We start from the raw sequence: 14157 nt of genomic DNA, 5'->3' as shown, positions 1-14157 counted from the left end.
CTGGAAGACCCATGTCCTCTGAGGGAGACCCAGCTTTCTCACACTGGGCCCTACATTATGCTGCAAAATTTGTTGGTAGTCTTCTGACTTCATAATGCCATGCACACGGTCAAGCAGTCCAGTGCCAGAGGCAGCAAAGCAACCCCAAAACATCAGGGAACCTCCGCCATGTTTGACTGTAGGGACCGTGTTTTTTTCTTTGAATGCCTCTTTTTTTCTCCTGTAAACTCTATGTTGATGCCTTTGCCCAAAAAGCTCTACTTTTGTCTCATCTGACCAGAGAACATTCTTCCAAAACGTTTTAGGCTTTTTCAGGTAAGTTTTGGCAAACTCAAGCCTGGCTTTTTTGTGTCTCGGGGTAAGAAGTGGGGTCTTCCTGGGTCTCCTACCATACAGTCCCTTTTCATTCAGACGCCGACGGATAGTACGGGTTGACACTGTTGTACCCTCGGACTGCAGTGCAGCTTGAACTTGTTTGGATGTTAGTCGAAGTTCTTTATCCAACATCCACACAATCTTGCGTTGAAATCTCTTGTCAATTTTTCTTTTCCGTCCAAATCTAGGGAGGTTAGCCACAGTGCCATGGGCTTTAAACTTCTTGATGACACTGTGCACGGTAGACACAGGAACATTCAGGTCTTTGGAGATGGACTTGTAGCCTTGAGATTGCTCATGCTTCCTCACAATTTGGTTTCTCAAGTCCTCAGACAGTTCTTTGGTCTTCTTTCTTTTCTCCATGCTCAATGTGGTACACACAAGGACACAGGACAGAGGTTGAGTCAACTTTAATCCATGTCAACTGGCTGCAAGAGTGATTTAGTTATTGCCAACACCTGTTAGGTGCCACAGGTAAGTTACAGGTGCTGTTAATTACACAAATTAGTGAAGCATCACATGATTTTTCGAACTGTGCCAATACTTTTGTCCACCCTCTTTTTTATGTTTGGTGTGGAATTATATCCAATTTGGCTTTAGGACAATTCTTTTTGTGTTTTTTCATTTAAGACAAATTAAATGAAGATAATAATACCAAAGAATTTGCGTTTGCAATCATTTTCAGGAAGAAATTGAGTATTATCTGACAAAATTGCAGCGGTGTCAATACTTTTGGCCACAACTGTAAGTTCGTAAGGTGTTGTGACCCAGGTGTTGTGTTATTGTAGCACAGTGGATTATGGTTATTATTAGTGATGAGTGAGTATACTCGTTGATTGGGTCACCCCGAGCATGCTCGGGTGTCCTCCGAGTATTTTGACGTCCTCGGAGATTTAGTTTTCGTCGTCTCAGCTGCATGATTTGCGACTTGTAGACAGGCTGAATACATGTAGAGATTCCCTAACAAACAGGCATTTCTCACATGTATTCAGGCTGTCTAGCAGCCGCAAATCATGCAGCTGTGTTGACATAAACTAAAACTCTGAGCACTCCAAAATACTCGGAGGACACCCGAGCAACAAGTATACTCACTCATCACTAGTTATTATGTTTATTCTTTACTATACTTGCTTACATAGCAACATCATATTCCACAGAGCTGTACAATTATTAATACAATTGTGGCCAAAAGTATTGACACCCCTGCAATTTTGTCAGATAATACTCCGTTTCTTCCTGAAAATGATTGCAAACACAAATTCTTTGGTATTATTATCTTCATTTAATTTGTCTTAAATGAAAAAACACAAAAAGAATTGTCCTAAAGCCAAATTGGATATAATTCCACACCAAACATAAAAAAGAGGGTGGACAAAAGTATTGGCACTGTTCGAAAAATCATGTGATGCTTCTCTAATTTGTGTAATTAACAGCACCTGTAACTTACCTGTGGCACCTAACAGGTGTTGGCAATAACTACATCACACTTGCAGCCAGTTGACATGGATTAAAGTTGACTCAACCTCTGTCCTGTGTCCTTGTGTGTACCACATTGAGCATGGAGAAAAGAAAGAAGACCAAAGAACTGTCTGAGGACTTGAGAAACCAGATTGTGAGGAAGCATGAGCAATCTCAAGGCTACAAGTCCATCTCCAAAGACCTGAATGTTCCTGTGTCTACCGTGCGCAGTGTCATCAAGAAGTTTAAAGCCCATGGCACTGTGGCTAACCTCCCTAGATGTGGACGGAAAAGAAAAATTGACAAGAGATTTCAATGCAAGATTGTGCGGATGTTGGATAAAGAACCTCGACTAACATCCAAACAAGTTCAAGCTGCCCTGCAGTCCGAGGGTATAACAGTGTCAACCCGTACTATCCATCGGCGTCTGAATGAAAAGGGACTGTATGGTAGGAGACCCAGGAAGACCCCACTTCTTACGCCGAGACATAAAAAAGCCAGGCTGGAGTTTGCCAAAACTTACCTGAAAAAGCCTAAAACATTTTGGAAGAATGTTCTCTGGCCAGATGAGACAAAAGTAGAGCTTTTTGGGCAAAGGCATCAACATAGAGTTTACAGGAGAAAAAAAGAGGCATTCAAAGAAAAGAACACGGTCCCTACAGTCAAACATGGCGGAGGTTCCCTGATGTTTTGGGGTTGCTTTGCTGCCTCTGGCACTGGACTGCTTGACCGTGTGCATGGCATTATGAAATCTGAAGACTACCAACAAATTTTGCAGCATAATGTAGGGCCCAGTGTGAGAAAGCTGGGTCTCTATCAGAGGTCATGGGTCTTCCAGCAGGACAATGACCCAAAACACACTTCAAAAAGCACTAGAAAATGGTTTGAGAGAAAGCACTGGAGACTTCTAAGGTGGCCAGCAATGAGTCCAGACCTGAATCCCATTGAACACCTGTGGAGAGATCTAAATATGGCAGTTTGAGAAGGCACCCTTCTAATATCAGGGACCTGGAGCAGTTTGCCAAAGAAGAATGGTCTAAAATTCCAGCAGAGCATTGTAAGAAACTCATTGATGGTTACTAGAAGCGGTTGGTCGCAGTTATTTTGGCTAAAGGTTGTGCAACCAAGTATTAGGCTGAGGGTGCCAATACTTTTGTCTGGCCCATTTTTGGAGTTTTGTGTGAAATGATCAATGTTTTGCTTTTTGCTTTATTCTCTTTTGTGTTTTTTCATTTAAGACAAATTAAATGAAGATAATATTACCAAAGAATTTGTGTTTGCAATCATTTTCAGGAAGAAACTGAGTATTATCTGACAGAATTGCAGGGGTGTCAATACTTTTGGCCACAACTGTATGTAGAGACAGATGATAAACTTAATGCATCTTTAGAGACTTTTGGCTGGTTTACTTTGGCCATTTTTTTGCACTTAAAATTTTGGTGAAGTTTGGCTTATGTTGCTGCATCATAAGCCATGCACCAAGCACTCCTCAGCGTGGAGCTGCACCTTTTTTTTTAGTAAGCATCAAATATTCTCTGCCCTTCTAAGTTGTCTACATGGACATGTAGGTCATAGAAAGTAGAATAAAATAATACCCTGATATCTGTGATCTGATGTCTTATTCCAGAGAAATCCAACGTTTTTCTTATTATCTTAAGATTTATGATCCGGACACTGATCTGCATGAGAATCTGTCTCCAGAGCTGGTTATAAATGAAAGGGGAGTTACCAGTGTGATGTGGAATGGATGACCCTTTGCTCTCAAAATCACACATAGTAGTGATGGGCAGTCCACTAGGTGAACACATAATTATGATAACGTTAACGTGGCCAAAACTTCACCCATCTAGGCCAAAACCACACCCACTTGCAGATAGCCAATTAAATTGATAAGTGGGCGGGATTTGGTTTTGGGGGGCATGGTTTTGTCCACTGAACACTTGAATTTTACGCCCAATGAGGATCCATTAAGAGAATTCAGTGGCTCTCACTGGGGTGCCGGCTCCCGTTGTTCACAGCAGGGAACTGGCTCTTTGCCTCCGTTCATTTGTGAACGACCCATCACTAACACACAGCTTTGCAATGAGATCAGAACTAACACAGTACAGCAAAAGTGAACTTCATCTCATCACTAACATTTGGAGCAGCTCTTGTCCTCTCGTAGTGGAATAAGACATCGCATCCCAGATATCAAGGTATCATTGTATTCAGCTTCCTATGACCTCCGTGCTCATATAGACGACTTTGGAGGCTTGATACTACTAACAGACTCCCATTTTAACATATAATAAATAGGTATAAAGAATAAAAGCGAGAAAGGATAGGCAATAACTTGCAGATTGGTGGGGTTCGCTGATCCCAAGAACAGGACTCTGAAATGCTGGTCATAATTGAAGCATCACATACCCACCAGAGACAGATGAGCACTATAATCCACTACTTCCTGGACTCCCAGAAAGAAAGAATGGAGCAGCGGCATTTCAAAGCCCTATTCTCAAGAACCAATAATACGTAGTTTCAGATAGGAGATAACTTTACATGGTAGGGATAAACTATAAAAATTGGACATTCACTTTAGGAGACGTAATAGATCCACACATACTAACAAACACACAAAAGCACACAACCATATATAGGTAAGAAAACAGCAATGTGGCAATGTGTTTTTGTAAGAGTCATGACAGGATAATTACAGTGGGACATGCGAGCCCTCCACACTTGACTCTGGTGCCCAGACTGATACATCACTTGTCCTTACGTTGCATTGCTGAAGCCAATGAACTCGTTTCCTGCCATCCTTTTCAAAAACTGCATGACCTTGAGAACAGAAAGAGAGAGCTTGAGTGGATTTTGTCAAAGTAGCCTGACACAAATAAGAACATTATTTATTCTTCGGTCTACAGGTAATGTACATAATGAATTCATTTGTATTTTCTTCCACAGAAACAGATTCCTCCCTGTTAATGGAAAGATGTAGAAAACGGAGGGGACTGGGCACATGTAGGCGTTTTGCCTTAAATTTTTAATTTTATCTAAGACTGTGTTCACATCTGCACTTGGGGTCTCAATCAGTATGCAGCAGTATGTTTTTTGCTGTCAAAATTCCCTTGGTTCAGTTTAAATCTGCTCTATGATATATCTGGCAGTGTTGTTGAATGGCAGAAGCACTGGAGGTCTGGCTTTGACCAAAACCTTACAGATTATTTATACGGATTGAATAATTCCATGCAGAAATCATATTTAGGCTGAAGTCACACTAGCGAGGAATACGGATGAGTGCTATGCCGTAAAACATCGCATAGCACTCTGACCGCTGTTAATCTATGTGGCAGCTTCCATCACCGTTTTGTTTCTCACCTGTATTATATGTGCGAGTGAAATCACAGCCTGCTGCGATTTGCACCGTATATCGGCCGAGACTCGCCAATGCAAGTCTATGGGTGCGAGAAAAAAAACGGATTACACACGTACCATCAGTGTAGCTTTCGAGAAATACGCACCGGTGTCCTTTGAAAAATCACACTGACAGGTTAGAAAAGGATATATATATATATATATATATATATATATATATATATATGTGCACACATATATGTATTTATATTGCAGAGAGAGATCGATAGAAGAATAGCCGGTAATTCATTTGCCGGCTTCTGTAAAATCACTGCAGGAGCCGACAGGATAGAAGACATGGTTTATATACAGTAAACACATGCAGAACAGGTAGATATATAGATGTCAGTGACAAATAGAATTAGTATAGTGTGTGTGCAAAATTATGGACATGTATTTAATTAATAAAAGATTATTACATGTCCAGTATCTTGCACACACACTATACTAGTTGTATTTGTCACCAACATCTATATATCTACCTATTCTATATGGATTTAATGTATGTAATCCATCTCTCCTATCCTGTTTGCTCCTGCAGTGATTTTACAGAATAGGGAAAAAGAATTACCGGCTATTCTGCTATCTGTCTCTCTATGCAATATATATACATATACATACATCTATTCTATGTGTATATATCTATTCTATCTATTCTATTCTAACCTATTACTCTGTGATTACACTGTACGCGGCACATTATTTGCTGGCTTTTAATCTATCTATCTGTATATCTATATAATATATATATATATATATATATATATATATATATATATATATGTGTGTGTGTGTTTTGAAGAATATTTCGTTTTAAAACAATGTGTCAATGACAGGGAACTGCTGTATGTAAAAGCTTATGTTAAAATCGCATTGCGTACGGATGTCACGCGGATACATAGATGCGAGGAAATCGCATCATCACATTGCAAACGGATTACACACGGATGACCATACGGTGAACACTCCCGTGATTCTTGTTTGAGAAAATCGGACCGATTTTTCATACGGCAAGTGTGACGCCGGCCTTATTATGTAGCACAATAGATGCTATTAAATGGCTAAACTGGCTATCTAAAAAAAAAATAAATGTAACTAAATAAATTATAAATTAAAGTATTTTCTAAATCAACAACCACTTTCCCCTGGAATCCCCTTCAACAACTTGGAGTGTCAGATTGCACTAAATCCACACTGCATGGAAATATTTAATATAGTGCTTAGTCCAGGTTTTTACACGGCTTTGTGCACACGTTCAGTATTTTCCCTCAGTATTTGTAAGCCAAAAACAGGAGTGGGTGATAAATCCAGAAGTGGTGGTGACGTGTTTCTTTTCCTCTGGTTGTTCCACTCCTGGTTTTTGCTTATAAATATTGATTAAAATACTGACCAATTACTGAATATGTAAACGTGGCCTTAGACAGGATTCACACGTGTGTTTTGCAGTTAGAAGCTGTCGAGTTCAAGTCAGATAACCTGTGGCCGGTCATTGCATCGTGGTCCATGAAATACAGATATGTGAATCTGGCCTTATGAGTTTGGGAAATAGGGGTATGGATTAGTGATGAGCGAGTATACTCATTGCTCGGGTGTCCGCCGAGTATTTTGGCGTGCTCGGAGATTTAGTTTGTGTCGTCTCAGCTGCATGATTTGCGACAGGCTGAATACATGTGTGGAATGTCTGTTTGTTAGGGAATCCCCACATGTATTCAGCCTGTCTACAAGTCGCAAATCATGCAGCTGAGACGACAAAAACTACCGTAAGGCTGTGGGCCCACGTAGCGTTTTAAAACGCTCACTAAAAACCGGACTCCTTCCCAGAAATCGCGCGTTTTTTTCCGCACGATTTCACCGCGATTTTACCGCGATTATGATTGCGATTTTGCCGCGATTTTCGCGTGCGATATTCAAGCACTTTCCAAGCGATTTGAAGCATCGCTTGGAAAGTGATTGACAGGTTGGTCACACTCGTCAAACATAGTGTTTGACAAGTGTGAGCAGCTTTTTACTATTGAGGCCGCCTATGCGGCATCATTAGTAAAAGATAGGATGTTAAAATGCTAAAAAAAATAAAAAAAATCGGTGTATATTTACCTTCCGGCGTCCCGCGCTGCCATCCCGGGCCTCAGCGTTCCCAGTAATGCCTTGCGAGACCTGTGATGACGTAGTCTCGCGTTGCTATAGCGATCTCGCGAGACCGCTAGAGTCACGCGAGACTACGTCATTACAGGGCCTTGCCGCAAGGCATTACTGGGAACGCTAGGCCGGGAATGCAGCGCGGGACATCGGAAGGTAAATATACCCCGATTTTTTATTTTTTATTCTTTTTTTTTACAGGGGTATGGTACCCAGGGCCTGGAGGACAGTCTCTTCTCCTCCACACCGTGGGTACCAACCGCACATGAGACGCTTAACTTCCCACATGGTGGGCATAGCCACATGCAGGAAGTAAGCGATTCTCATGCATTCCTATGTGTGCAGAATCGCGGCAATTCTTTGCGATTCCGCACAAAAGAATGACCATGCTGCGATTTTTTCCGCGATGCGATTCCGCTGCAGAAAAAAGCGCAGCATTAGCACAGCATGTGCGGAATGCCATAGGAATGCATGGGGGGCGTTCTGTACACGATTTTTAAGAGTTTTTGCAGCGTTTTCGCACCGAAAATCGCGGCAAAAACGCTTAAAAATCGCTACGTGGGCACATAGCCTAAATCTCCGAGCACACCAAAATAATCGGAGGACACCCGAGCAACGAGTATACGCGCTCATCACTATTGTGAATGTGTAGACACCTCTCTCACAATAAAATTTTTTTTTTTAGAAATCCGGTGTGCCTGTCATGAGAAATCTAGTGTAGAAGCTATATGCAAATGAGACGGAAAATGCATTGGGGCATGTTTATACACCCGGACTTATTCTTTCCTCTTCATTACTTCCCGGCAGCACACTCCTTTCTCTGATTGACAGCCCCGACCTCTGTCATCTCTATGGCAGCGGAAAATCCTGCATGGGGCATAACTACGTGGGCCAGCTCAGTTGCAGTACATTCTCATTTGTGGGCACCTACACTACAGGAATGACAAAAAGAACGACCGAGCTGCCGATTACATAGATGGCACTAAGCGGGAAATGAGGAAGAAGCAATATATTGGCACATCCTCAAATTATAACTGGCACGTGGCAGTCTTGCCCTGTTACAGATTTTGCATTGAGCATTTCAAGGTAACAGATGCATGAAATAAAAAAAAATGCTTAAAAATAGTGATGTTCTACTTCGTATCTAGAATGGAGACATACTGCAGGTAACCGGCTACTGTCAAGCCTTGTGGTGTAATTGTGCAGAGCTGGAGATGTCTGGTGTCCTGAAGGCTGGGTGCTGTAAGGACAGGATTACATGTCTTATGATCTAATCGATGGGAACATTCATCTTCTCCTTGTATGGAGATGCTCAGATACAAGTCTGACGGCTCCTAACCAGAAAGTGCAAGAAACATGAAGAATACTGTATAACAACGTGTAAACCTGCTGCACGCCAACACACCAGAGACCACCAGAGTGTGGGCACTAGTCCTGCGTGAGTTAAAGGGGTCAATAATAATTTCTTTTATATTTTATTAATGTTCCTATCATAAAGCACATTATTTTTCATCCCAGACGACCCAGTGTTCTCTAAACCGCAGAATAATCATGACATTGGTCATTAAACTCTGCAGCTCGTTGCACTGACAACATGAGCTGATGCTAATATATTAGTCAATAATGGATACTTCTCATGTGGAAACCAATATTTTAGCCATGTTCAAGCATTTAAACATTTATTGAAATGGGTTGTCCACTCTTCTTGATCAAAATGTTTGGTCCCCATAAAATAATAAAGCTTTTACTCACCTCACGTGCCGGCGCCATTCCTGCGGTGTCCGTACTCGCTCTCCCAGGGCTCTCGTGTGGTTGCTGTGATGTGGTACTAGCAGGTACGCAGGATGCAGTGACGAGACGCGAGACGGTTTTGTGTTTTTGGTAATGACTCTTGTAGGTTTATAGGTAACTTTTCGCAGGGGTAGTCTAACCAACCGAACAAATACCAGGGATTGTCCTCGCAGGGACTCAATACAAACAAACATGGAAGTATAAGAACATGACTACGTCTGGCAAAGCCGGTCACTATAGGGCCGCGGTATGGCCGACTACGGGTCCTTAGCTATATAGTGTCACTTAACCGTCCCGATGTCCCTCGGCATCCTGGATGATGGTTCCTCGGCGTAGAAGCCGCTGGGCCCAGCCGCTGAAGATCTTTCGTAGTCTTTGAGTGTTCCAAAGCTCCGGTGAAGCAGGGGCACAACAGGCACTGGAGGAGTCCTTGGACATATGGGCCGGAGCCCCCGGATAGAAGCAGCGGTGATGCAGGGTGGCGGCTGGCAGGCCACCTGCGCAGCCAGCGACTGCAACGGAGGACCCGCGGCGAGCAACGGCCCGGCCCTTGCTGCGGACTGGAGAGGGACAGTGGTGGCCGCAGACGGCACTGAACTAGCCGCGGCCACGGGTAGAAGCGGGGCGGCTGCGGGGGACAGGCCCCAGCCGTGGGCTGACGTGAGGCGGCAATGGCTGCTGGGACCCGCGGGCAGGCCGCAGCCGCGGGCAGGAGTGAGGCGGCAATGGCCGCGAGTGTCCGTGGGCAGGAGCGAGGCGGCAATGGCCGTGAGTGTCCGCGGGCAGGCCGCAGCCGCCGGCTGGAGTAAGGCGGCAGCGGCCGCTGGTCGATGAGGGGGAGAGGTTCTTGGACGGTCATCTCGGTGCCGTCCCACTGATGTGCAGGGGGAGTGTCTCTCCTGTCTCTGGCCTCCTTCCTGGCTCCGGTGAGTCACTCTGGCTCTCAGTCGCTCCCACGGTCTCCTGCTCCTTCTGTCCCGTTCTGCTGACTCACTGTGACTAGCGTTCCCCGCCCCTTTTATATTGGCTCCTCCTCTAGCCCACCTGTCAGTCTTCACGGTCCGTCCCTGAACTCTGTCCCCCGGAAACAGTTTCCCCCGGAACCTAGGTGACAGTCCCCTTGGTTCCGACCCGGACACTCGGCGGGGACCCTCTCTCCCACACTCCCCCACTCTGTATGCTCGCCAGTCCTCAGGCGAGGGCTTTAGTAGACTCGAGTTAGTGTTTGGAGATGACAGTTCTTGTCGCCATATGAACCGGTCCTGTTCGTAGCGTTCAGGGGGTTTGCCAGCTGTTGACCGCTCGGAGCGTCTAAGTTCAACTGTGGTGGAGCTTTCTGGGGTGATGGATGCTGGTAGGTTGGTCGATTCTGGCGGCCTAACTGGGTCTGCTGCGATGTCACTACTTGGAGGGCCTGCGGATGTGGCTGGAAAGTCCTCTTCGTCATCCAGGTCCCAGACCGTTGACGGGGGGGTCGGGGACCTGGGGGATCGGCTCGGATTGCATGGGATCAGTGGACACATAGGGACGCAACACATTTTGATGCACCGTGCGAGTGAGAGGTGCGTCGTTTCCTTCGGACTGTATTTCGTACACAGGCCCGTCGGGGCTTAACAACAACACTCGGGGCGCAACACTCGGTACGGTTTCACCTCTCACCGTGGTTCGAACTTGTTTTGGGGGTGTTGATCTAGTAGAGTACCCGATCCCCAGTCTGGAAGTCAATTGGTGGGGGCAGCGCTCCCCCTGGGTGTTCTAGATCCTGGAGCTTTGTATGGACGATTCGGTGGAGGGTCTGCAGCCGATGCCGGTGGTTTCGGACCCACGAGGATACTCCGGTCCAGGGTTGGGGTTCCACCGGGTTTAACTCCACTTCCGTGATTCCTTTGCCTTCTCATCCAAACGGCAATGAGTAGGGGGTGTAACCAGTCACCCGGTGCACCCGGTTATTATATACCCACACCAGCTCAGGGACGTATTCAGGCCAGCGGGCCTTTCGGTCACTCTTCAGGGTACGCAGCATTTGGATTAGTGTCCGATTGAATCGTTCGCAGGCTCCATTTCCCTGCGGGTGGTATGGTGTAGTCCGAGACTTATCGATACCGTAGAGATGATGTAGTTCTTCCATGACTCTTCCTAGGAAGCACGCTCCTTGGTCCGAATGTATTCATTGCGGGCAGCCGTACACTTGGATAAAGTTTTTACAAATCGCATAGGCGGCCGACTCCGCTGTCTGGTCTTGGGTGGGGGTGACCACGGCGAACTTGGTGAAATGATCCACCATAACGAGACAATGTTCATACCCCTGGTAGGCAGGACCTATGGTCAGATAGTCCACCGTGAGAGGCTCGAGGGGAGCTGATGTTACAATTGTCTGCATCGGGCCTCATTGTGTGGGAGATTTAGCGAGCTTGCACGGGCGGCAGGTTCGGCAAACTTCTTCCACAGCAGCGTGCAAGCATGGATGGTACACTATCTGCTGCAACCATTGCAAAGTCTTTTGAGCACCAAAGTGAGCCCCCTTTTCATGGGCTTCCCGAGCCAGTTGGCTGAGATGGGTTTCGGGCACGATCACCTGCCATACTGTAGCAGACGTTGTTCGTGACACGGCTCTCCGATATAAAAGTCCCTTTTTGATGACTAGTTTCTCCCACTGGCGCAACATCAGCAACATATCCTGGGTCAAAGTCTGTCAGGGCAATCTGCCGGTGGCCACCCATCGGCGCTGGAGTCCAATTTCTCCATCTTCCTGCTGCTGCTGGATCCACTTGTCGCATGGCTGTTCCAGCATTCCCCCTAAGGGTCCCGGATGAGGCGCTTCTTGCGCGGTGGCTGTAAGCGCGACGGTGGTGAGGGCGAACGGCGTCTCTTCTCCTTCTAATTCGTTGTCTTGATTCCTCCCTGAGGTGGTGTGTCGGATTCTGGAGAGTGCGTCAGAGTGCACGTTTTCAGCCCCTCTTTTATAGATGATCTTGTAGTTGAACTTGGCCATCCGAGCCACCCACCGCTGCTCCAGGGCCCCCAGTTTGGCGTTCTCCAAATGGGCTAGTGGGTTGCTGTCAGTCCGCACCACCACCTCTGAGCCCGCCAGATACTCTGCGAACCGCCCACACTACCGCGAGGAGCTCGAGCTTAAAGGAGCTGTAATTGTCCGGGTTGCGTTCGGAGTCATGCAGCGACCGGCTACCATAGGCGATCACTTTCTCTCGGCCGACCTGCACCTGTGACAACACAGCTCCTAGTCCCTGGAGGCTCCCGTCGGTATGCAGGATGAACGGTTGCAAGAAATCCGCAAATACCGGGGCTTCCGAGAGTGCAGCTTTGAGATCTTGAAACGCATCCTCTTGCGGTTGCTGCCACTGGACCTTCCGTCCATTTGCCCCGGCTGGAGTCCCCTTCAGCAGGTCCTGCAGGGCTCGGGCTCGGTGTGGAAAATTCTTCACGAACCGACGGTAGTAGCCGGCCAACCCCTGGAAGGCCCGCACGTCTTTCACCGTCTCGGGGGTAGGCCACCCCTGGATGGCAGCAACCTTTCCCAAGGAGGGTCTGACACCCTCCGCTGAGACGGTATGCCCCAGATATTCGATCTGGGTGCGGAACAGGTGGCATTTCTGGGGATTTACCTTCAACAGGTACTTCTGCAGCCGGCCGAGCACCTGCCCCAACCGCCACAGCTGGTCGTTGAATGTGGCGGAATAGATGATGATATCGTCCAAGTATATCAACGTGGCTTCAAAGTTGTGGTCTCCCAGACACCGCTCCATCAACCGCTGGAAGGATCCTGGGGTGTTGGCCAGCCCGAACGGCATCCGATTAAACTCGAACAGTCCCATGGGAAGGATAAATGTCGTCTTGGCTCTGTCATCCTCCGACATCGGCACCAGCCGTTGCATTCCCCAAGGCGGACAGAGACTCTTCTATGCGGGGCAGTGGATGCGAGTCCTTGATGGTGCAGGTGTTCAACTTTCGATAATCCATATAAAAACGCAGAGTACCATCATTTTTGCGAACCAGTACAATGGGGGTTGCCCAGGGGCTCTGGCTTTCTCGTATGACCCCCTTCCGAAGCATTTGAGCTAAGAGTTTCACTTCCTGGTATAGCTGCGGTGGAATTTGCCGATATCGCTCCCGGATGGGGGCCGCTCCTGCCGTGGGGATCCCATGCGTGATGGCCGTGGTACATCCAAAGTCATCCTCATGACTGGCGAAGACACTGTAATATTGTCCGAGAAGTGTCTCTACCTGTAGAAGTTGGGCTGGCGCTAGGCCGGAAAGTTCGTCCCGCATTCTCTCCAGGATGGCTCGACCTTTCTCCTGGGTCGAAGATACGGCAGTCTGTAGGGTCCGTATCGTTACTGCCCACGGATCTTTGGGCTACACCTTCAACTGGACCGCAGGGTCCGGCAGCATCTCCTCCAAAGGCCTTACTAGTTTGGCCATTTCGGCCCGGGGGTTCAAGGCGATATCTTGGTCTTCCAGGTTGACATAACGCACCAGGACGGTCCCTTCCCGCACCGTGACCAGGGAGCGGGCTACCAGTGTGCCAGGATGCAGGCGCTCTGAGTAGCATGGTTCCACCTGCACCTCCACGCCCTCCAGTGGCATCGGGGCGCGGATCGGCAGGGCCACCACTGTCTGCCCTGGAGGAAGCACGAGCGGGGGAGCCGCCGGTGCGATGACTTTGCCCAGCGCCTCACCCTCCTGGCACTCCTGGAGCACTCGCGCCTCCCGAACCAACCGCTGGAAGACCTGCCCTTGAGCCGTGCGAGAACCCCAGTGGCTCAGAGTCTCTTGTCTGGGCTCATTGAGGAGGAGGTTGCCGAACTCTCGTAGTATGTTCATACCCAGAGTAACCGGATGTTTGCTGTTTGTGTCTCCCTGGGTCAGGACCACTCCCCGGTGGCCGAGTGATTTGCCGCTTATCGAAATCTGCATCCAGGCTACTCCGACGACAGGAACTGGTAGCTGATTGGCGGCTACCAACTTTATCACGGTCCCCTACTG

At 47.3% G+C, this 14157-nt stretch overlaps 1 protein-coding gene across 1 annotated transcript in view; it reads right to left on the bottom strand.

Annotated features, from left to right (window-relative positions):
• GLS2 (glutaminase 2) overlaps positions 1 to 14157 on the bottom strand; it is a 143986-nt gene that overhangs the window by 21982 nt on the left and 107847 nt on the right. The window contains exon 9 of the mRNA XM_073576914.1: positions 4592 to 4650. Within this exon, the coding sequence (XP_073433015.1) occupies positions 4592 to 4650 (59 nt within the window). The remainder of the gene's footprint in view (positions 1 to 4591; positions 4651 to 14157) is intronic.

The sequence above is a fragment of the Dendrobates tinctorius genome, unplaced genomic scaffold, assembly GCF_039654945.1.
Source record: "Dendrobates tinctorius isolate UK_male_01 unplaced genomic scaffold, ASM3965494v1 ptg000051l, whole genome shotgun sequence".
In the NCBI taxonomy this organism is placed as follows: domain Eukaryota; kingdom Metazoa; phylum Chordata; class Amphibia; order Anura; family Dendrobatidae; genus Dendrobates; species Dendrobates tinctorius.
The sequence above is the reverse complement of the archived record's forward strand: the minus strand, read 5'-3'. Positions and strand labels throughout refer to the sequence as shown.